The 23,267-nt window shown below is 45.1% G+C and overlaps 1 protein-coding gene across 2 annotated transcripts; it reads left to right on the top strand.

The window, feature by feature from the left end:
• Positions 1 to 786: 786 nt before the first annotated feature.
• On the top strand, positions 787 to 22,886 carry nr1d1 (nuclear receptor subfamily 1, group d, member 1). Of its 2 annotated transcripts, XM_085966512.1 has the most exons (8): positions 790 to 1,296; positions 8,431 to 8,709; positions 10,437 to 10,525; positions 13,061 to 13,205; positions 14,711 to 15,357; positions 17,237 to 17,422; positions 18,391 to 18,601; positions 20,902 to 22,886. In XM_085966512.1, the coding sequence occupies exons 1-8, from the start codon at positions 1,278 to 1,280 to the stop codon at positions 21,096 to 21,098; spliced, it is 1,773 nt and encodes a 590-aa protein (XP_085822638.1). In that variant the 5' UTR covers positions 790 to 1,277; the 3' UTR covers positions 21,099 to 22,886. The 2 variants fall into 2 exon arrangements, with proteins under 2 accessions (XP_085822639.1, XP_085822638.1); XM_085966513.1 differs by lacking the exon at positions 18,391 to 18,601 and having other exon boundaries at positions 787 to 1,296; positions 20,902 to 21,045.
• Positions 22,887 to 23,267: the final 381 nt, after the last annotated feature.

The following is a 23,267-nucleotide window of genomic DNA, read 5'->3' as shown; positions in this document are numbered from 1 at the left end:
AATTGAGAGTTCTTATTCTGCTCTGTTTATTATGCAATCATAGGCTGCAATTACACTACTACTGTAGTGCCAGTCCAAAGCTGTATTGCTTCATACTGATGCTAAAAAGTTGTAATGTCAATCTGGAGTCAGGATCTGGCCTAATTTGGGATTGAAGCAAGGAGTCCCTCCTAATAGGAGGTATCAATCTGCTTTGCCTCAGTGTCAGATTGGGCCCACCCTCACTCCTGATTTACACTGCCAATTTCTTAGCATCAGTGCGAAGCAGAAAGGCTTTGCACCAGCACTGTAACTGTAGTGTAAATGTAGCCTTAGCTACATAAACATGAGTAAAAAATTTAAGTAAATATGGAACATCCACCCAAGTAGTATATTTTCCCTGTCAGAGTTCAAATTTACCTGCTCAAAATCTTTTGCATGTAATTTTTCATACAGTACCAGTTCTGTAATATCTATCAGCAGAAGTTTTTTTTAATTGTATATGTCCAGTTTTGACCAAGGATAAAATTTAAAGTGTGGGCCCACAAACGTTTATGTTAAAAAAAATACGAACCAATTATATTGCAAAGATTAGGCATATTAAGGTTAAAATAAAAGTCTTATTTACCTTTACTCCAGCGACACCAATGCCACTGAACATACTATTCGATGAAAGTTAAAGATTAGCCAATCACAACACTCTGTACTCTGCCTGATCTTTGGCTTTCAATCAAAGTATTGGAAACAATAACTGCCACCAATCAGAGAGCTTGTCTCATCTGCGGCTCAGCCTACTCCACCGCAGTGGGGCTCTCGCTACAAGTAACTCTCTCTTCCTGTTGTGCCACTGCACATTGGTTTCAGCAGCAACCGACGCTGGCTGCCCCTTTGGAGGGGATTTGCAGGGAATAAGACCCTCTTCCCGTGCTGTAATTTAGTTTTTTTTTTGTGTGCAAGAGGACCAATCTGGGAGAGGTTGTCTTAAAGAAACCTCTTCCTGCCCCGTCAGGGAGATTTGACAGGGCCAACCAACCAGAGAGGTTGTCTTAACTGCTGCTGGGCTGTGAGATTGTCCTTACAGGAGGATTTCGGTACCTTCGGTAGGAGCTGTGCAGGAGAAAAAACTGCACCGACAAGCAGAAACTCCTGGCTCAAGACAGCAACTCAACAACTCCTTCCCAACACGCCAGATCGAGCAGTCAAAACCAAAAGGCTGCAGGCAAATTGTCCAGCAGTTAGCACGCAGGCTAGAAATAGTTTGTCAGTAAGAAATACAGAAATCCTGAAAGAGGACAGTTATGGATTCCAACAACACAGGTAAGGAAAAAAAATACTCCTTTAAAAAAAAAAAAATCGCTTTACTTTTAAAGTGCGTGTCAAAGATGTTTAACTCCTGCTTGTAATGTTACTGAAGTAAGTCTGACGGTACCTATTGGAAATAAGTGTTTTAAAGCACTATGTTGACACAGGCAATGTTTGTGTTTTGATACCACACCATTAATCTAGATCTTGCTGTATAACGTGATAAGATAACCTGATTAGTATGTTTAGGTAAATGACGGCGGTGACTGGGGCAGACGAGGATTAATATTTTCAATTTGCTTGTAGTTTAAACTGTGGTCTCTATGGTTACATTCCTCGATATCTGTGCATACAATATAAACTGTACAAGTTGTGTTGGCCTACATCATATCTCGTACAATTTTTTTTTACATTAGAATTACTACTTGAACAGTTGGCTGTACTATTTAGAGATACCTGGACTGTATTATACTGGCGGGGCCAGCTATTAATAAGGATGTCACATGTTATATTCTATAATTTCGCAGAATAGTAAATGATACGTGTGATTTTGACTGACGTTTCTGTGTTAGTGTTACTGGGATATTATTGCAATGCAGTGCGTCTTTTCTCGTGCCCCTTCCTTATTTTGTGATTGATAATTATGTTTTATGACCGTGACAGCTCGCTGTTAGTGTGACTGGGATGTTAATGTAGTGAGCCGTGTTTTTCCCTTGTTGATTTTTCCAAGTCCTATAAAGTAGGTCACAGTCTGAGGAAGGTGCGAGTTATTTTGTAGAAACTCACATGGACGTTGCTCCCTAGCCATGTGCACCTTGTGTCTATGCTCCTCCTCTTCCCGCTCATTCGATTACACAATTATACATCGAGCTGTGAGCAAGGGCCAAGCCAAGTAAGTACCGACTGACTCGGAGTCTGACCACCGCCACCCATAGTGATAATGACGTAATGTCCAACTCAAGAGAAGGAAACCCAGATCTGCTCATTTCTCTACGCCCCACTCTTCGAAAATACGCATTGCTCTAAGTGTCCCTGTGAGGTTTGCGATGCATTTACTCCTGTTAGTGGAGCGATCGAGAAGTATTGAACACATGGCCATGCAGTATTTCCATTATAACAGAAAATGCTGGAAAAACTCAGCAGGCCAGGCAACATCCGTGGTATTTCCATTAAACTACTCGATACTTTTAAACATAAGCTAAAATAAACGACTAAACCATTGCATTTCCAATTTGGGTTTACACCTATGGAATGTGATTAAATACACGTACATATTTTTAACTTGAAATGAATTAAAACTCCTTTCTCCACAGCATGCCAGGGACCTCAATAAATTAGCTCAAGGCATTCATAGAAATGACATTTTCAATGAACTTGCTCACTGCTAGTAAATATAAAAATCCGGCTAATAGTATTTAGTTACAGACCCATTGGTTTAGGTCGAAGTACTTTTCTTAGTCATATTTTCTTTACTCTCTGAAAATAAGCAATAAATAAAAAAGTTCCCCCCGCCCCAATCTGTCCGTGCTCACCACCAGACGTGTAAAAGGTGTATTTGAACATCACTTTGAACAGGTCCGGCTTTGGATCAATTCGTTGACAAACAGCCATTGTCAATTTAAAAAAAAAACTCCCTTGGAAAAAATAAAAAATCCCAGTAAAAATACAAAATTTGACCACAACTTAATAATTACTACGTCAAAGGCGCTATATAAATACAAGTTGTTGTTGTAATTATTTAAGCGTGCAGTTTAAAAAATTCGCTTCGTGTTTTCTGTTCAGCATGAGAGTTCCAGTTCATTTAAATGTAAAACAAATGATTTGAGATACCCGGTGTTGTACTTGGTGGAGTAACCCTAGTGGGGCGCCGCACTGCACCTCGACCCGGCTATTGAAGCACAGGAGGGACATGTTTATGAGACAAACGCCCAGTTCAGAGGGTCCAGCACCTTAGGAGTTAATCGCACTGTAAGAACGTGTTTGCTGTGTGTGGTTAGAGGGCGGGGGGGAGGGGAAACAGCCTGTGATGCAGCAGTAATCCAGGTCAGGAGGCGGGGGAATGTGCTGTGCCAGTGTTATTTCCAGTGTGGTGCTTAGCCCTGTCTCGGTCGGAATGCGTGTCTGCGCCCCGCGGTTGTGCGGTGACTGTGTCGGATCGCGGAGCTGCAGCAGTCCAAAAAAAATATTTATGCAGGTCAAGGGGGCGGGCGGGCAAAGTGCTGGTCTTGTGCACTCCGCCGCTGGGCTCACTCTGGCCGGAAAGGCGTGGTTTGTGCCATAAATCAAGTGGGTCTGACTGCAAAGATGTTTTTGTGCTAGTTTGAGACACATAGACGTTTCCTTATCAGAGTACACGTGATCACGGCAACCACATCTGTCAATGGGAGGTGACCCTGCTCTTGCCCTCCTTCACTTGCCCAACACGTGCACTCTGGAGGCGGGACGGTCCCGTGGCTGAGACACGCGAGTTGCGACCAACACGTGGATCAGCCCGTGACTCAACCTCCACAATTCTATTAATACCCAAGCCTCAGGAATAACCTTCATTCACTGGGTACTGGAAAGCGCAGTAACGTGATTTCTTGTTTGCTTGCCCTTTTACCGCGCCCTGCTGGCTGGCAAGGAAGAGCAATGGAAACTGAAATGAAATAAACACAGGCTTTCAATTGTACCAGCCTGCTCCGAGCATGTGTACTTTGTTACTTGTCTGTGTGATTTGCAGATTTTCTCCATATGCTTAAAATGTAATTTCTAATAGGAGATCCAAAGCATTGTGGAGAATGTAACATTATGCTTAGTATTTATTTTTTGCTGGGGTGCAGGATTATGATAGGATACAGAATCCCTACAGCCTAACTTCCCAATCTCAGTGAACTGAGTTCCCCATCCCCACCCAACCATTTGCAAAGATTCACCCGGCACAGACACGATGGGGGGAATGGCCTCCTTCTGTGCTGTAAACTTCTATGATTTTCCATTTTTGTTTCTGTAATTTAACTGACGAATTTTGTGGCATTGAAGGTGAGAAATACTAGTGGTAGGAATAGAATATTTTTTCACTGATATGTCATTATGTATTGCCAAGTCGGGTATTGTACAGGTTACGTAAGGCATAAAGCAACAACAGAGGGCCTTCGAAGAGCTGTACTCGGTGAGGATGATGCTATTGACTTCAGAGCAGAAACACCATCACTCCGATCCAGTGACTCCTACTGGTGAAGTAGGACACATATGGACATTGGATTAAAATGGGATTGGCCTTGGCTGCGATGTCCCTTGTGGTCAAATAGCCCACTGACACTCATAGTCATTCCTCATCTGTGAGTTTAAATATGTAGGCAAGGTACCAGAGGATGGTTTGCACCCATGGAACCATACTCCAGCACCTACAGCAGCAGAGGAAGAAGAGCAATCCCCACTGCTCCATTGTGACATTCCTGCTTTTAACACGAGCTGTTCTTATGACCCTTGAGTGCTGTTGTCACATTAGTGTAATGCACACTTTCATGCTATGGACCTAACTCAGCAGGAACATAAGAAATAGCAGGAGTCGGCCATACGGCCCCTCAAGCCTGTTCCGCCATTCAGTAAGATCATGGCTGATCTTTGACCTCAACTCCACTTTCCCGCCCGATCTCTATATCCCTTGATTCCGCTAGAGTCCAAAAGTCTATCGATCTCAACCTTGAAAATACTCAACGATTCCAAAGATTCACAACCCTCTGAGTGAAGAAATTCCTCCTCATCTCAGTCTTAAATGGCCGACCCCTTATCCTGAGACTATGCCCCCGAGTTCTAGACTCTCCAGCCGGGGGGAAACAACCTCTCAGCATCTACCCTGTCAATCCCCTTCAGAATCTTGTATGTTTCAATGAGATCACCTCTCATTCTTCTAAACTCCAGAAAGTATCGGCCCAATCTACACAATCTCTCATCATAGGACAGCAGTCATTTCTCTTAGCGTTATGTCACAAGAGAAGATTTGAATTTAAATAGTCTGGGCTGGATTCAGTCAGAGGCAAGATTATGTTTTGCTGTACTTGCCATTTCCTGACGGATGCAGGGTAGGTTGGGTGGGGTTTTGTTCAGGGTAGTGGCCAACTGTCTGAGCTATTTACCCTGGCTCTAGACTCAAAGCCATAGCCAATTTATTTAACCCATTTTAAGGTGTAATGAAACTGGGCATATGGGAAGTTATGGATGCATATCTGTTCTTCACACGTGTTGGTACCCCAAGGTGTTAATCTTTCCCGTCACCTCAAAGCATAGCAGACGACATTTCCTTTTACAATTAAGGTCCCCAACTACTGAACCCCTTTGATGGGGAAAGGGGGTTATGCTACTGGTTCACAGGAATGTTATCAAACAAAATTTGACACTGAGCCACATAAGGAGATACAGGAAACTCTCTCTTAACCGGCAAAATTCAGGAGTAGGTTCAGGTAAGTTTCACTATATATTAGTGGCTGTGTAACTGGGGTTCCTGGACCTGTGGCCGTGTAACCGGGGTCCCTGCACCTGTGGCCGTGTAACCGGGGTTCCTGGACCTGTGGCCGTGTAACCGGGGTCCCTGCACCTGTGGCCGTGTAACCGGGGTCCCTGCACCTGTGGCCGTGTAACCGGGGTTCCTGGACCTGTGGCCGTGTAACCGGGGTCCCTGCACCTGTGGCCGTGTAACCGGGGTTCCTGGACCTGGACCTGTGGCCGTGTAACCGGGGTCCCTGCACCTGTGGCCGTGTAACCGGGGTTCCTGGACCTGTGGCCGTGTAAACGGGGTCCCTGCACCTGTGGCCGTGTAACCGGGGTTCCTGGACCTGTGGCCGTGTAACCGGGGTTCCTGGACATGTGGCCGTGTAAACGGGGTCCCTGCACCTGTGGCCGTGTAACCGGGGTCCCTGCACCTGTGGCCGTGTAACCGGGGTCCCTGCACCTGTGGCCGTGTAACCGGGGTCCCCGCACCTGTGGCCGTGTAACCGGGGTTCCTGCACCTGTGGCCGTGCAACAGGGTCTCCTGGATCTGTGGCCGTGTAACCGGGACTCCTGCACAACTGCCGTGTAACAGGGGCTCCTGCACCTGTGGTCATGTACGGGACTCTCGTACCTTGGTAACTATACCTCTCTGTAATCTGGACTTTTTGATCACCCGGCACCACGCCAGTCCCGTCTGTGCCGGACAAAAAAGAGTTTCCTATTAGGACACGTAACCAAAAGCTTGGTCAGAGAGGTAGGTTTTAAGGAGCATCTTAAAGGAGGAGAGAAAGGTAGAGAGGTTTAGGGAGGGAATTCCAGAGCTTACGGCCTAGGCAGCTGATGGCACAGCCGCCAATGGCGGAATGATGAAAATTGGGGAGGCGCAAGAGGCCAGAATTGAAGGATGTAGGGCTGGAGGAGGTTCCAGAGATAGCAAGGGGTGAGGCCATGGAGGGATATAAAAACAAGGCTGAGAACTTTTTTAATCGCGCCGTTGTCAGACTGGGAACCAATGTAGGTCAGTGAGAACAGGGGTAATGGGTGAGCGTGACTTGGTGCGAGTTAGAATACAGGCAGCAGGGTTTGGATGAGCTGAAGTTTACAGAGGGTGCAAGGTGGGAGGTCGACCAGGGTTGGAATAGTTGAGTCTCGAGGCAACAAAGGCTTGGGTGAGGTTGTCAGCAGCAGATGAGCTGAGCTTTGCACAAACCTCAAATACACAAGGTTTGCAGCCAAACCCAGTCTTTGTGATGTGTGCCCCATAAAATGTTTTGCTGCCCTTTTGTTTTTGCAGCAAAACAAGCCTCAAACAGTTGGCAGCAATCCCACTGGTGAAACTGTAAACATGTAATGTAAGCCCTGGCGCAGCCAAACATAATAAAACTCCAGCTCAGCCCCGAGGTATAATGTTCTGATTCAGCCTGGAATGTTGCAATAAGGACAGAGATCAGCAGAATCCTGCAGCAGCGCATGGGGCCCTCAAAACCCCATCTCGGTCAACAGAAAAGGCTGGAAAACATGAAGCAGGTCAGGCAGCATCTGTGGACAAACAAGTCAGTCGGGTCTGATGTGTCAACTGATTGATTTCTGTTACTCCGCAGATGCTGCTTGACCTGATGAATAATTGCAGCTTTTCCTGTTCTTGTTTTCAGATTTCCAGTATCTGCAGTACATCTGAGTCAATGCTGATTTATTAATTTTTTTCTTCAGTTTGGGCAGAGTAATAACAGGGCACTGTGCAGCCAGAGATGACTGTAACAGTTAGCTGCTTTTTTGGTTGAGTTGATTGTTGAACAAAACAGCTCGATAACATAAGCGATGTGATTGCCAATACACGATTATCCCATTAAAAGAAGGGAGTTTACATGCAAATCTTGTTCTATGCCATTTTTCCTGGGGCAAGATCCTGGCCTAGTTAGCGATGGCGCAAATCGGGTGGTATCGGATCGACCGCCCATTATACGCAGCGCCTGATATAACAGGCGATCTGATCCGATACCGCCCGCTTAGTGCCACTGCCTGAGACGAGTTTCGAGACCTCAGTGGCCCTGTCCTCTCTTCAATGAACGGGACGTCTGCTGTTGTGAGTTCCAATTTTTTCCTGCCAACTTTCCTTCTTTCTCCCCTCTCCTGAGCCAGTTGACTCCTTGGCGGGATATAGTCGCCCAGGCGACGGGCACTCTCTGCTGCCACACGGCCATTATTTGGTGCTTTTATATTTAGCGCTTCTGTGGTTCAGGCCCCGGGAGATCAACATCTGTTTGCTGGCTCCCCGCCCTTACGCCGCCACATCTGGCTGCCTGATCCAAACAGCAGATTCGTAGACCCACAAAAATCCTGCCGTGATACTTTAACGGGGATAAGGGAGCCAGTTTTAGTCGTGTAAGCGTGGGTTAGCCAATCTGTAGATGTGGATTCTTGTGATCCAACCTACAGGAGCGCTAAATATAATCACGTGTGAGCCTTTACAGGGAGTGGTAGAAGGCTATTCGGTCACTGGAGACATCACAGACGAGTCTGATGCCGTCCTCATTTGGTGGCTAGAGCATGAAATCTGGCTGATTTTCTTTTCTCTAACCCAGTGGAGCTGAGCCATTGAGGCAGCACGATAATGTTTTACAAACTCTTAACTCCATAAACTCTACTGTATATGTTTATCTTCCTGTCCTCCCATTACAGGTGGAGTGATCACGTATATCGGACCAAACAGTACCTCTTCAAGCCCAGTACTGTTGTACAGTGACAACTCCAACAGTAGTTTCCAGTCTGTGTCCCAGTCATGTTCCCCGTTACCACCGTCTCCCAACAGCACAGGTTCCCAGGATGGCAAACACTACAGAAGTAGCTCTTCAGGATCCGGAGAGGATTGTCCAACCATTGGGTCCTTCAGCAACCTGAAGCTTTCCACAGATGATGGAAACACCATTTCCACCACTAAAAGCAGCTCTGGAATCACCAGTAAGTAATCCCAGTGTCTTTTCCTCTTTCTGCTTGATATCACTGAGTGTGATTAAAGTGGAATGGCCCCTCCTTTCCCCACTAAAAAATAACTCTTATTTGGCCAGACAATAATAAAGAATGGTATTTTTTGGAGGCCAGTCATATCAATCATTGCTCTCTGTTTTTTGAAGCTCTCCCAAAACCAGATGGCTTTTCTACCTCTCTCCTTTTCTCCAAAACCTTCAAAAAAAACTATCTCTTCAACTGTGCTTTCAGTTCCCCCCTTAACCTATCCTGTCTCCTGCTCAGTCACCGCTTCTCAGTCTTGTAAAGTGCTCTGAGACATTCTTTTACATGAAGGGTGTTGTATAATTGCAAGCTTAGGTTTTGGTTTAGCATGCAAGTTGTAAAAAAAAGAACTTAACTCGGGTATATCAAAAAGAGGAACTGAATAGCTAAATTCCTTCGTTAGAAACACGCTCTCTCTCCCGATACACCTTCTGAAGTCGAATTATAAATATTTTTTGGAGAAAAATAGTTTCCAAATTTCTCTTGCCGCAGAGAAGAATTTCCAAATATGTCCAGGGTCAGGAAACAGCCTGTTGGAGATCCACCAGCTGGTGTCTTCCTGCTGGAAAGGAGCATCCGGGTCAGGGACAGGGACAGTGAATGCCGCTCCCTGCTCAACATAATGGGATCCATCCAGAGAGATTCACTGTACATATCATCCCGAAGGCTCTGTTCCAGCTGGGAGACCTGATGATGTTGATTTCCAACTCTTGACAATTTGGAAAATTAACTTCCAAACATTTGTGGGGCTAGGAATTTAGTTTGGAAGCCCAACCCCCTAACAGTATGGGAGAGATGAATTAATATGCATATCAGAAGTTGAAGCACTCAGTGTTAATGACTGTTTCCTGAATCAATGTTAATTAATCTCATAAGAAATAGGAGGAGTGGGCCATTCAGCCCTTCGAGCCTGCTCCGCCATTCAATAAGATCATGTTGATCTTCTACCTCATCTCCACTTTCCTGAACTATCCCCATATCCCTTGATTCCCTTAATATTCAAAAATCTATCAATCAAATCTGATGGTGGCATTTGCTTTTTAAAGATAGAATGATTGATTATTTACAAGGGAGTTGTATCTTCTCTTTTTTTTTGCGCTCAATTACATCCCCCATCTCCCCTGCAGATGCTCTCCTATGCTGGGCCCTCTTCCAAGGATGTTGGCTTCACTCTGTACATTGCCCAAGTGGTCATTCTTAAATGCACAAGCCTAGATTGCAAAAGCTGGCACGCCTTTTAACCTTAGGAGGGGAGGGGTCAATGGATGAACTCCATCCTGCTCACAAATGTGCATTTTCCAGTAGAGGTCACTGGATAGCAATCAGGAGAAGGGAACCATAGCTGATTTTTCCTTCCTTAATCTGGTAGTCATTGTGGCCAATTGTAATAACCCTACAGCCAGCCCACCCGAGATCAGCTAACAGTGCAGACCAGGGACTCAAACCTGGTCCTTATTCTTGGCCCATATGGCCAAGTTCCATGCTGTGCGGTGCCGGGAGAGTAAAGCCACATCTTCATTGCAGCTCCGCATTCTCTTATTGGCCCTGCTTCAAGCCAATAGCAAAGGCATCAGCCATTTGCAATTCAGTAAAGATGATTGTATAATAAACCATTGGAAGCTGTTTAAATTTTGAAGACATCTCTCATCATTTCTATTTGTTTCCCTTTCACCTAGAAATCAGTGGAATGATTCTGCTGTGTAAGGTGTGTGGCGATGTGGCCTCTGGTTTCCACTATGGAGTGCATGCCTGTGAAGGTTGCAAGGTAAGTTACGTCCATTTGTACAGGAGAAAACCATGCCAATATGCATCCACATATGCAGCTACGGTTAACATAAATGCATGCATATGTACAGACACACAGGGCAGGATTTTCATTCAGGAGTCGGGTTGGAGGCGGGACTACAACTTTCAGGGTTGTAGTCCCGCCTCCATCGAGATGTGGCCAATCCACACGATTTTAACTTGATTGACCTTGTTGAGCCCGCCCAGCGGCCAATTACGGGCCACCCGGCAACAGGGGATGTCACAGACTGAAATTTCATCTGTCAAGAGGTTTTGACAGATGAAATATCAGCGTTTCACAGCTGTTTGAAGCTGTCAAACACTGACAGTCTTACTTCTAACATGAGTCCTTCTCCACAGACTCAGTTAGAAATCTCTTCTGCACAGAAAGCTGCAGGCTGTCACTTTTGACAGATCACAGCCATTCTGCTTTCTGTGCCGGTGAGATGAGGGATTCCCGTGACCTAAAGGAAGGAAGGCTGAAAAGGTAAGAAAAGGAATGTAAAACTTATTTAATCACTTTAGACACACCAAACACACTTACCTTTGCACTCATGCACACATCACCCACCTGAACACCGACATCTCGACCCCTCCAAGTCCTTCAACCCGACGGCCCACCTCCTCTAACTTGCCGTGGTTTGGAGCCGTCGGGAATCCCACACTTCAACCTTAAAAATAGGGATTAGGCTAAAAACTGCCTGTTAACTACCTGTTAACAGGCAGTTAATTGGCACTAATCCCTTCCCGCCTCGGGTAGGCGGGTCCCACTGCGGGGCGGGTACCCGCCTCCTTTGAAACAGGCATGGAGGCGGGTTTGGGTGCGGGATGGGGTCAGGACCCCTGATTTTGGTATTTTAACCCCCCCGCACGCCTCCAATCCTGACTCCACGGCCCAATGAAAATCCTGCCCACAGTATGGATACACATACATACAATATGCTTCCTATTGACTTAGTTAGCAAAGGCATCGTGTGAGATACTACTCAACCATTCAAAGGAGGTTTCCAGCGTTAATCACTGAGTTAGCCAATCTCAGCCTGGAGGGCAGGATATTATTACTGGCTTCAGGGACCCTGGGATCAAGAATCGGTAAGATCTGCCAGAGTTTTCATTCCTACTCACGATCCACTGAACACTGCGGTAAAATGTTCATGTATGGATTTCAGGCGAGGACAGGCTTGGTCGCTCGGGTCTGATTGCTCTCACAGTGGAATAGCCTGCTAACGCTCAGTGCCTAGACTCAACCATGAAGAATGGCCACTTGGCCAAGATATCAGAGATGTGCTACTGTTTTGAAACCATACCCTAGTATCAGTCACTACTTTCAGAAGAAGGAACAGAATTAGGGGAGGGGACTTGTGCACATATACAAGCACATAGACATGGATAAATGTATATACATGCATCCAAGACTATTCATGTTTAATGCTTATTTACACATGCACACACACACGCACACCATCATATACAAGGCAGTAGAATGTTTCAGTTTAATTGATAAACAAGTTGAGCAACTAGTTAGCAACCTGTTAGTAGGCTAAGCAGATAATTGAGCCTACTTGAATTCAGCATTCGTATGTCTGATTGTCCCAGCTACAAGAAGCCAGAGATTGAGAAAGAAAAGAATGAAATGTCATAGTGGCATCGGCTGGACTGGGTGGCATTAAATTACATTGCCAATTTAGGTAAAGACTGTACTTGATTGGGAAAGCGCGATACGATCATTGGAGGATGTTTCATCCCCCAGCCCCTTTGTTTTGCCCAATCGGATGACTACACACCAGCACAGAAATCACAATCTTAGTCTGGTTTTTGGAGGGCCCATTAATGGCCATGAAGGTGATGGCCACTTTCTGCTGTGATGCTTTCAGCATCTTTAAAATCCAAGTGTGCTGTCACTTAACCAGTGCTTCTTGATTTCATTTGTCTTCTCCCTTGCTCTTCCTTGTGGATTCAATTCCCACTCCAGAGACGTGAGCATAAAAATCTTGGGGGACACTCCAGTGCAGCGCTGAGGGAGTGCTGCACCGGCGGAGTTGCCGTCTTTCGGATGAGACGTTAAACCGAGGCCCCGTCTGCTCTCTCGGGTGGATGTAAAAGATCCCGTGACACTATTTTCAAGAAGAGCAGGGGAGTTATCCCCAGTAACCTGGCTAGTATTTATCCCTCAACCAACATCACTAAAAACAGATGATCTGGTCATTATCACATTGCTGTTTGTGGGAGCTTGCTGGGTGCAAAATGGCTGCTGCATTTCCCACATCACAACAGTGACTCCACTTCAAAAAGTACTTCATTGGCTGTAAAGCGCTTTGAGATGTCCGGTGGTCATGAAAGGCGCTATAGAAATGCACGGTTTTTTTTCTTGATGGTGTCCCGCAGTTTGGGCATTGACCATTTACCAAGGTTATTAATAAAAAAATCCTCTCTTGACCACTGCATTCATTACCTAGTCAGCTAAAAATTTAATATTTGTTGATGTCGTGTCACACGGTATTTTTTCCCCCTGTAGGGCTTCTTCAGGAGAAGCATTCAGCAGAACATCCAGTACAAGAAGTGCCTGAAGAATGAGAACTGCACCATCATGCGAATCAACAGGAATCGCTGTCAGCAATGCCGCTTTAAGAAGTGTCTTGCTGTTGGCATGTCCAGGGATGGTGAGTTTTTTTCTTTCTCCTATTTCCTATTTCATTTTTTTTAAGGAAATAGATGCTGCACCATGTTTGTATCATTTTGTTTTTATGCAGCCTCTTGAGCCCATGGGTGAAGCAGTGAAAATGTAGGTGGCCAATACCATTCCGTACTTGCTTGACTGGGGCCTCACTAGTAGTGTGGATAGAAGCTATCCTTTATGTCAGCCTTGGCTCAGTGGTAGCAATCTTCCAACTGAGTCAGTAAGGCCATGGGTTCAAGCCCCACCGCAGGACTTAAGCGCATAGCTGACACTTCAGTGCAGTACTGAGGGAGTACTGCACTGTCAGAGGTGCTGTCTTTCAAATGAGGTGTTAAACCATGGCCCTGTCTGCCCCCTCACGTGGAGTGAAAGATCCCATGGCACTATTTGAAGAAGAGCAGGGAGGTTCCCTTGGTCTCCTGGCCAACATTTATCCCTCAATCAATACCCATCAAACACAGATTGTCTGGTCATTTATCTCATTGCTGTTTGTGGGACCTTGCTGTGCACCAATTGTTGTTCTGTTTACCGACAAAACAACAGTGACTACACTTCAAAAAGTATTTCATTGACTGTAAAGCAATTTGGGATGTGTGAAGGTGCTATATAAATGCAGCTGCTTTCTTTTCCTTCAGTTTTATTCTTTTCTCTCTAGTTTCTCCCATATTGGAACATCCCACTTTCAATAAGCGATCTGTTATGGTGCAAGTTGAGAACCCAATAAAACTCACTGCTGAAGTGGTTAGCACTGCTGGAGCTCAACAGAAATTGACAGTCTGCCTGCTTTTCTTTCTGAATAAAATATATTTCTCTTTTTTTTGCCCTAGAGAGGTGTCCCCTCTCCTTCAGTCTGAAGGTTGGATCCATGAGACACAATCTTCTCCATGACATTGATGCCAAAACTGCTTCATGTGTGCACTTGGTGCAAGTGAAGCTGTATAATTCTCTTCTTTTACCACTGGGTCTATATGCCAGACATATAAATGCTACCCACAACCTCTTGAGCGTCAGTATTATTTCATTTTTCTGATCCCGCCTGCTTCCTTATCTTCTCATTTCCCCAGTACAAACCACCATCAGGAACAGTTGTCCCTTGTCCCTGATATTTCTGTGGCACTGGAGAATGATTGGTGAGAAAGCACCCCCTGACAAGAGTAACCAAAGCATTTACTTTGTTATTTTAACCTTTATAGCACTGCTCCCCTTCCATTACAGTCACTTGCGTGCACATTATTGCCTTAGTTGATAAGCACGTGCTCCTACACCTCAGTGATGGTCCCAAGCCAGGCTGAAAGGACTTGTTCTTATTGGCTGCTAGATTGACTCCTTTAAAGTAGTGGAGTCACCACTAGATGTCACATAATGTTGGGATGGTTGGATTAAACCCAGGCAACAGAAGTGCAAAGTATGTGGTGGTGTCCCAATTTGCATGAACAGTGAAGAAACAACTTGGTTAAAGCATAACCTGTTACCTTATTTTTCTTGCAGCTGTGCGTTTTGGACGCATTCCAAAGCGAGAGAAGCAGCGAATGTTGGCAGAAATGCAAAGTGCCATGAATAATATGGTGAACAACCAGCTAAACGGGGAGCTGCATAATGAAATCCAGCCCCAACAGCAAAACTGGCAACTTCAGCCTCCGCTGGCAGCTCCTGTCCAACCACCACAGCAGGAGCAGTCATCCCCCAGTCTCCATCTCCAGCAGCAACACAACCCGCAGCAATGCTACTGCCCCAGCACCGAAGCTTCAATGGAGGAAGTCATCTACTCCATTTCCAGGGCACATAAAGAGACCTTCACCTATGCCCATGACAAGTTAAAGCAACCAACAGCAGCCTGCCAGCACAACACAGAGTTGGTGAACCACAATGCTAATTGTTGCCTGAGTGGGTACCACATCAATGGCATGAACACCATCTATCATCAAGAGAACAACATCTTCCACAAAACCAGTAGCAGTGGACTGAAGAACATGAGTTACCCATCCTCCCTCTCCAACGGGCACATCAGTGGACATTACCAGAATCAGACCAACGGGCACAAATTGCACACTAGAAACTCGTACAGTGCCAGTGGCGAGATAGAGACTGGCAGTGGGAGGACCTGCCCATGGAAAGGAGCAAGCAGTGTCATTCTGGTAAGATATTGCCCAACTTAACGCAGGATGTCATGAAACATGGTGGACATTTGAACAGGAGGGGCAGGAGTCACATTAAATATGTTTGTAGAGAATAAATAGTTCTCCCTATAAAATAGTAAAAAAAAAACTGATAAACCAAGTGCTTAGATCCAACGCAAAATTGAGATCTCCATGGAGACACAATCATGTGTACTAAAACTGAACATTCCTCATAATTGATAGGGATGTTTATTTTAACTATAAATCTATAACAGAAATACTTTATTGAAAGTACATAAGAACATAAGAATTTTTAAGACCAATTTAATAGAACAGGAATAAGCCATAAGCCCATCGTTTTTTCATAGATCAACTCCAGCTACCTACCTACTTGTATTTGCACCATATCCGTTAACCCTTTCACCAGAACCATCTACTTTTCCAATGAACCAATTGATAGTGCCCACTTCAGTTAACGTTCCTACAGTATAGACCCTCTTTTAAAGGACTATTGAGCCACTGAAATTTGTTGTTCCTATCCTGCTTACAAACCTAAAGAATTACGTTTACACTGCACAATGGTTTGAGTAAAAACCTGATGTTGTTACAAGAGTACTTCACATCCATTTGGAAACACTTCAGAAGCCTTATTTTGGTATTATATCCTATTTCCACCCCCCCCCCCACCAAATGATTTCCTCTACAATAATTTTATTTGTTCTATAATTACTGTACAATTCAAAATTTTGATTTTCTTTATCTGAAAAAGCAAAAACCTTTTTTATTTTGAATATTCTTCTGTGGAGAAGATGAATGTGAAATCCATAATTTCAAATATATCAAAACTTTTATTCGTTTCATGACTATGAAAGGAACGTTAAAGCATTCATTTCAGAAGCTCTGATTAATAAAATGTAATTTTAGCTTATTCACAAAGTTTCACTTCATTCTCGTCAACCCAATCTGTAGAAAATACGAGGTCACCACAAACCATAGTTCACTGCTGTTGTTACAAAGAGCTGGATACAGAATACCCCAGCAGTTGCCCTCTTACACTCTGATGAACATTCTGTCGGGTAGAATACCAATTTTCTAAAGCAGAAAAAAAGAAGAACTTAAAAATCACAATTGGATTTAAGATTATTTAATACAAATTGTCATTGTGTGGATGTTCATTTGTTGAGGTTGATAAAACATTTGATAGTGATTTTAGCATAATCATATAAACATTGATATTAAAATCTAAAATATACAGGGAAATTGTAAAGATATTTGAATGACAGTCCTCTGTTACTCATGTCTCCTGGAATGTGTCATTTTCTCCATGTGGCCCAGTCATACAAGAATCATTTCAGGAATTGCAAGGGATGCTACAGAGAACGACCTCCATTTTACTAATCATTCATGAATAAGATAACTTGTCTCTGGAGCGTGTTTACACCAGACCAACAGTACAGTGCTTGCTTCACTTTTCTGAACTCTCTGGGCAGGTTCCCAGTGATGGCCAATTCTCCCATTAGCTGTGCGCTGTCAACTAGCCAACTAATAGACATACAGCATGTAGGAAGGGTATCCCATGTCTGAGGAACATAATACTTACTTTGTTGTAAGCTCACCTTCTCTCGGCTTGACCGTAGAGCAGAGTTGTCAGCGACCTAAAACGTTAATTCTGTTTCTCTCTCCACAGATGCTGCCTGACCTGCTGAGTATTTCCAGCATTTTCTGTTTTTATTTCAGATTTCCAGCATCCGCAGTATTTTGCTTTTGTGTTTGAGCAGAGTTGTTGTTTGTTGGTCAACTTCTTGCCCTCACCAGTTGAGCGAGCATGCAAAAAAGTGAGCGCAAGTGATCGAAAAAAAAAATTAAATACACGTGACATTTGTTTTGCTCTCTGCAGGCCTGCCCAATGAACATACGGCCTCATGTAGATGGCTGTAGATCAGTGCACCAGATCTGGGAGGATTTTTCCTTGAGTTTCACACCGGCTGTCAAAGAAGTGGTGGAGTTTGCAAAACTTATTCCGGGATTCAAGGACCTGTCCCAGCACGACCAGGTCACCCTGTTGAAAGCTGGCACCTTTGAGGTAAGTAATGGGATTAAATGATCTACTTTTGAAGCAAGTGCAACAAACAGTGTTGCACTTCATATTGTGAAAAGTTAAAGACCAGAAGTTAGGTTAATTCTGGAACCTAAGCAAAAGTTAATTACTAAAGTTGGGATAGCAAAAGTGAATTAGCTTACTTAACCTGCTACATGGTCAATTTGGACATGGTGCAGTCTGTACCTTTGAATGGAGTAAATCCAATGGCAGAAATTTAGCAGCGTCAGTTTTTGAGTCCGTTCAGCACTGCCTACTTGAGCTGGAGTAATTAATTAAAACATTATTCATTCTTTTGGGTGAAAGTACTATCCAAACTGCTGTGGATTCGGAATCACTCTGAATCTGGATTGCCTGTACTTGTATCGGGCATACGCAGCGTAAAGTAGATGTTCGTATGCTGGACTGCGAGGGCATGGCCGCTGGGTCTGATGTCGCTGTGGCTGACAGTTTGCCTCAGATCTGGTTTGCAACAGCTACGAGGATGCACCCGCTGTGGTAATTCGGTTCACGCGTGCCCTGATGGCCCAGCTTATTAACACACGGTGCCGCAGAGCGCTCGGGCACAGGATCTTGACCACCACTCCCCATTTGGCGAAGTTCCAGGAAGCAGGCAAGGAACTTCCCCATGGGGAAAGAGGGTAAAGGAGCTCAAGTGAAAGCGTGGATGCTGTCTCCTACCTACTCTCGCCAGCGGATACTGGGGGACGGGGGACATAGAGATGAGCGACAAAACAGTTAAAGCAAGAAACAAAATAAACATTAACAAAGAACACATTTCGATGTCAAAGAGTCAGAAGCAGTTCCTCAAACACTGCTAGGCACCCTAAATCATAACAGCGGTAGGAAGACAAAATACCCGTTTTCACGAAGAGCCGTATATATCTTCTGCAGGAAAAATCCCACTTCTGAAAGGAATGTACATATGATTGCTTTGACCCGTTGTGCGGCAGGTCCTGATGGTGAGATTTGCATCACTGTTCAACATGAAGGAGCAAACTGTCACTTTCATCAGCGGAACCACATACTCCATCGAGGAGCTGCGGGGAATGGGGATGGGAGACCTGCTCAACTCCATGTTCGACTTCAGTGAGAAACTGAGCTCCTTGCACCTCAGCGAAGAAGAGCTGGGCCTCTTCACTGCCGTGGTGCTGGTCTCTGCAGGTGAGGACTGGGTCAGGCGGCAGAGTGGCGGGATGAGGGGGACAGAGGTTCCCGTTCTAATGACAAGCAGTCAGTCATGAATCCTGGCTGATTTTTGGATCACTTGTAGTATAGACGCTGAAGCCAGTTGTAATGGCTTCGTTGGCACCTCAGCTGCTTCATTGCAGAGTAAGGGCTGGATTTTCATTCAGGAGTCAGGTTGGAGGCGGGACTACAACTTTCAGGGTTGTAGTTCCGCCTCCATCGAGATGTGGCCAATCCACGCGATTTTAACTTGATTGACCTTGTTGAGCCCGCCCAGCAGGCCAATTAAGGGCCACCCGGCAACAGGTGACATCACAGACTGACATTTCATCTGTCAAGATGTTTTGACAGATGAAATATCAGTGTTTCACAGCTGTTTGAAGCTGTCAAACACTGACAGTCTTACTTCTAACATGAGTCCTTCTCCACAGACTCAGTTAGAAATCTCTCCGGCACAGAAAGCTGAAGGCTGTCACTTTTGACAGTTCGCAGCCATTCTGCTTTCTGTGCTGGTGAGATGAGGGACTCCCGAGACCTAAAGGAAGGAAGGCTGAAAAGGTAAGAAAAGGAATGTAAAACTTATTTAATCACTTTAGACACACCAAACACACTTACCTTTGCACTCATGCGCACATCACCCACCTGAACACCGACATCTCGACCCCCCCCCCAAGTCCTTCAACCCGACGGCCCGTCTCCTCTAACTTGGCGTGGTTTGGAGCCATCGGGAATCCCACACTTCAACCTTAAAAGTAGGGATTAGGCTAAAAACTGCCTGTTAACTACCTGTTAACAGGCAGTTAATTGGCACTAATCCCTTTCCGCCTCGGGTAGGCGGGTCCCAGTGCGTGGCAGGTACCCGCCTCCTTTGAAACTGGCTTGGGGGCGGGATGGTGTCGGGACCCCTGATTTCGGGAATTTAACCCCCCGCACGCCTCCAATCCCGACTCCACGGCACACTGAAAATCGAGCCCTAAGTGTCAAACGTGATATGTGCAGCTCAACAGCAGGTGTGCGTAACCCCCCCGGGCATCCAGGCAAGCCCTGTGCTGATGTTTTGTCACCTCGTTCTGTGCCAACAGTAACTTTGTCAGCACGCCTGGAAATAACAACTGGATGGAGAATTCCCTGACATCTGGTGTACACCTGAACCCAGAAAATATAGAAAACATGCCTGTTGTTAGCAGGTTTACTCTCTATAATTTACTGACTCCACACGAAGACCAGCAGCCCCTGTTCCTGTCAACTAGTCTTAACACGTAGTTTATTGACTAGTTATCAGAATTTATTGACATATTTGGCCCCAATGTTAACTCCAGGTGGATTCCCCGCTCAGGCCTGAGTTAAAATTACAGCCGGGTCTCAATGATGTCACCGGGCTGCAACATGCACATGTAAAGAAGGACCCCAATTCAACAATTTCAGATCATTACCTCGGCCCCTATCATTTTTATATATTTTTTATCCACACCTTTGTTTTGTGCCTTTTCCTTTTCTCTCTCCCACATGGCAGCTGTCTCTCACTCTGCCAGCGCATTTCACACTTCATCTAGAGCCATCCTCTGTTTCTTTACCTGTCCTATTACCATCTCGTCTCACCTTGAATATCTCTCAATGTCTCTTCACCTCTCAGACCTTCCCTTTTGTTCTTTCATCCCCTCCCCCATTTCCCAGCCCCCAAACTGGCCTTTTAATCTGTTTCATTTCCTGCTTTTTTCTCAGTTCTGAAGAAGGGTTTCGACCTGAAACGTTAACTCTGTTTCTCTCTCCACGGATGTTGCCTGGCCTGCTGAGTTTTTCCAACGTTTTCTGTTGTTATTTCGGATTTCCAGCATCTGCAGTATTTTGCTATCGTAAAGAAGGCCCCCGTTGGCTCCGGGCGTGTGTCCTTGCTGCCTGCTCAAGAGAGCAGGTTAAAATTGCAGATGTTGCGATCGTGGCGGCTTTCGGACAAGTGAGAGCCAGGAGCAATTTTAACTGTCCGCCCGCCAGGTTTTTGCTGAGCGAGTAGGGTTAAAACCACCTCCGAATTGTGTTGTTTTGCTGAATAAACAGCAGTGGTCTGGTGAGGACAGGATTGGGCAGTTCTGTCCTCCTCTACCCCTCCCCCATCAGCCTTCGGAGGAAGAAGGGAACATTTATAAAGAAATAGTAAGAGTACGCTGTCAGATCAGGGAGTGCACAGTGAGCTCAGCTGTTGACCAATCATTTTCAAACTGACCGTTTTAAATGCTGTTTGTGTCGACTTCACCATCCCGTTCTCTTTCTGTTTTCAGATCGTTCTGGAATCGAAAACATCAACTCAGTGGAACAGCTCCAAGAGACGCTAATCCGAGTCCTGAGAGCGCTGATTATGAAGAACTACCCCAACGAGGCTTCGCACTTCACCAAACTGCTCTTGAAACTGCCAGATCTCCGCACTTTGAACAACATGCACTCGGAGAAGCTGCTGGCCTTTCGGATAGACCCCTGAGTTACCCCGTCAAACCACTGCTGCACCAGACTTATCTCCGTTACATTTTTAAAGCATTTTTTAATTTATATTTCAACAAATGTTCAGATGACATGTTACAAAGCATCTTGTAAATATGTGTATATTTCAGCTGTCAAGGGAGTGTAATATATTCTTATAAGGAATGTTCTACAAATCAATATATTTAAAATGTCCTTTGGGACCTATGATATGTCTACATACATGAACTTGATGGTAGAACTAGCTGTGAGGTTATCTGCTTGCCGGTTTGGAGTAACATACAAAAGGCAGTTGAAGATCTGTGCACCCTGAACAGTGAGCAGGCAATGATCTCCAGTGCCCAGATTGCCCTCTGATCTGATGCCTTTTCCACATCTTCTACTTGACTCACTGATTCAAGTCTACATTTCAGTGTCAGACTCCACAGCAGATCCCAGCATCGCAAACTCACTGAAGATGATCATGACATTACCAATTGAAACAGAGTAAGCGACACCATTCTTGAAATTCCAGCCTGACCACAACAGAAGACATAAGACTAAGAGTGACTCCCAGCCCTTGCTCAGTGTTCCCCATTTTCAGCTTCAACACGAGAGGAGAGCAGTTTGAAACCCATCTTACCTGTACACTTTTTTTTAAAAACAGAAATAACGTTTCATCTACTTACTGTCTTGTGACTGTATTCATGGAATAGTCTGAAGTCTTAACTTGCTCCAGACATTTTATAGAAAGCAATGAAATGATCAAACTCATGTTGCTACACGTGTCTCTTGAAGCTTACGTTCAAACGACAGGAATTGAGGAGGTTGCTGCATATTTGTGGTTAACGTGCACTTAAGACCTCTACTGAAGATTCAACAGATTAGCTGGCCCCTGTGACCTAAACAGACCAGACGGTCCACGCACTCGATCCCTGGTCTGCTGAGCCAACTTGGGCAGCAGCAGAGGTCCCACAATTAGACTCAATACCCCTGGGCTAGAGCAGGTGGGGGGGGGAGAAGAACAGCAAGGGTCTCCACCCCTTGACTGATATCCCTGCTGGAAAGTGCGTGTTGGTGTGGGTATTGGGCTTGGCTTTAATGCTCATTGAAACGTATAAAATTCTGACCGGGCTAGACAGACTGGATGCAGGAAGGATGTTTCCCCTGGCTGGGGGGTCTAGAACGAGGGGCCACAGTCTCAGGATACGGGGTAGGACATTTAGGACTGAGATGAGGAGAAATTTCTTCACTCGGAGGGTGGTGAACCTGTGGAATTCTCTACCACAGAAGGCTGTGGAGGCCAAGTCACGGAATATATTTAAGAAGGAGATAGATTTCTAGACACAAAAGGCATCAAGGGGTATGGGGAGAGAGCGGGAATATGGTATTGAGATAGAGGATCAGCCATGATCATATTGAATGGCGGAGCAGGCTCGAATGGCCGACTCCTGCTCCTATTTTTCTATGTTTCTAAAGCCGCAAAGCCTGCTGACACCCCATGTCCAGGCTCACACGAAGAAAGGTCGCTTGGGGCGAAGTACTGAAGGGGCTGCCGGTGTCCGTGGAACCATATTCCAGCACGATCCAACAGCTTCAGGAGAGGAGCTGGCCGAAAGCTAAACGTTTCAAACATAAACAAGAGTAAACCTTAGTGGCTGTTGTAGCAGGGCACGACCTGCTCTCGATAATTAAATTTACTGCATCTGTCTCAATGTAGTTCAATAATTGATGTGTATGTGAATCCAGATGACTTCATTAACAATTTACAAAAATAAAATAACGAATGCACTGAATTAAATAACAAAAATGAAGCTCCGTTGTCATTTTACAGTAACATCGATGAAAGGACTTGGCAACAGCAGTCCGTGCCACTGAGTTTGAGTAACTTGGGAGCACTCCGGTATTCCTGAGGGGGGGAATCTGGCATCCTTTCACCTCTGGGTTTGTTTTAATTGAGCAGCCTAGGTGAAAGGCCAATGCCCAGAGTTCAGGACAGCAACGTGGTTGAAAAGAATCAGAGGAAAAACTAGGTTACATCAACAAGTAGCGATTATGCAACATCAAGGTTATTTTCTTAAAGAAGCACATGGATTATATAAGGGGAGATGAAGGCAGCTGAAGAGCCACAGCTTCGAGATCCCGGGAAAGAATGAGTTAAGAGTAAGAGACTGCATCGAGCCACAAATAG

The sequence above is a fragment of the Somniosus microcephalus genome, chromosome 24 (assembly GCF_052327205.1).
Source record: "Somniosus microcephalus isolate GS21.2 chromosome 24, FLI_Smic_1.0, whole genome shotgun sequence".
NCBI lineage: Eukaryota > Metazoa > Chordata > Chondrichthyes > Squaliformes > Somniosidae > Somniosus > Somniosus microcephalus.
This window is presented reverse-complemented; position numbering and strand designations above follow the sequence as displayed.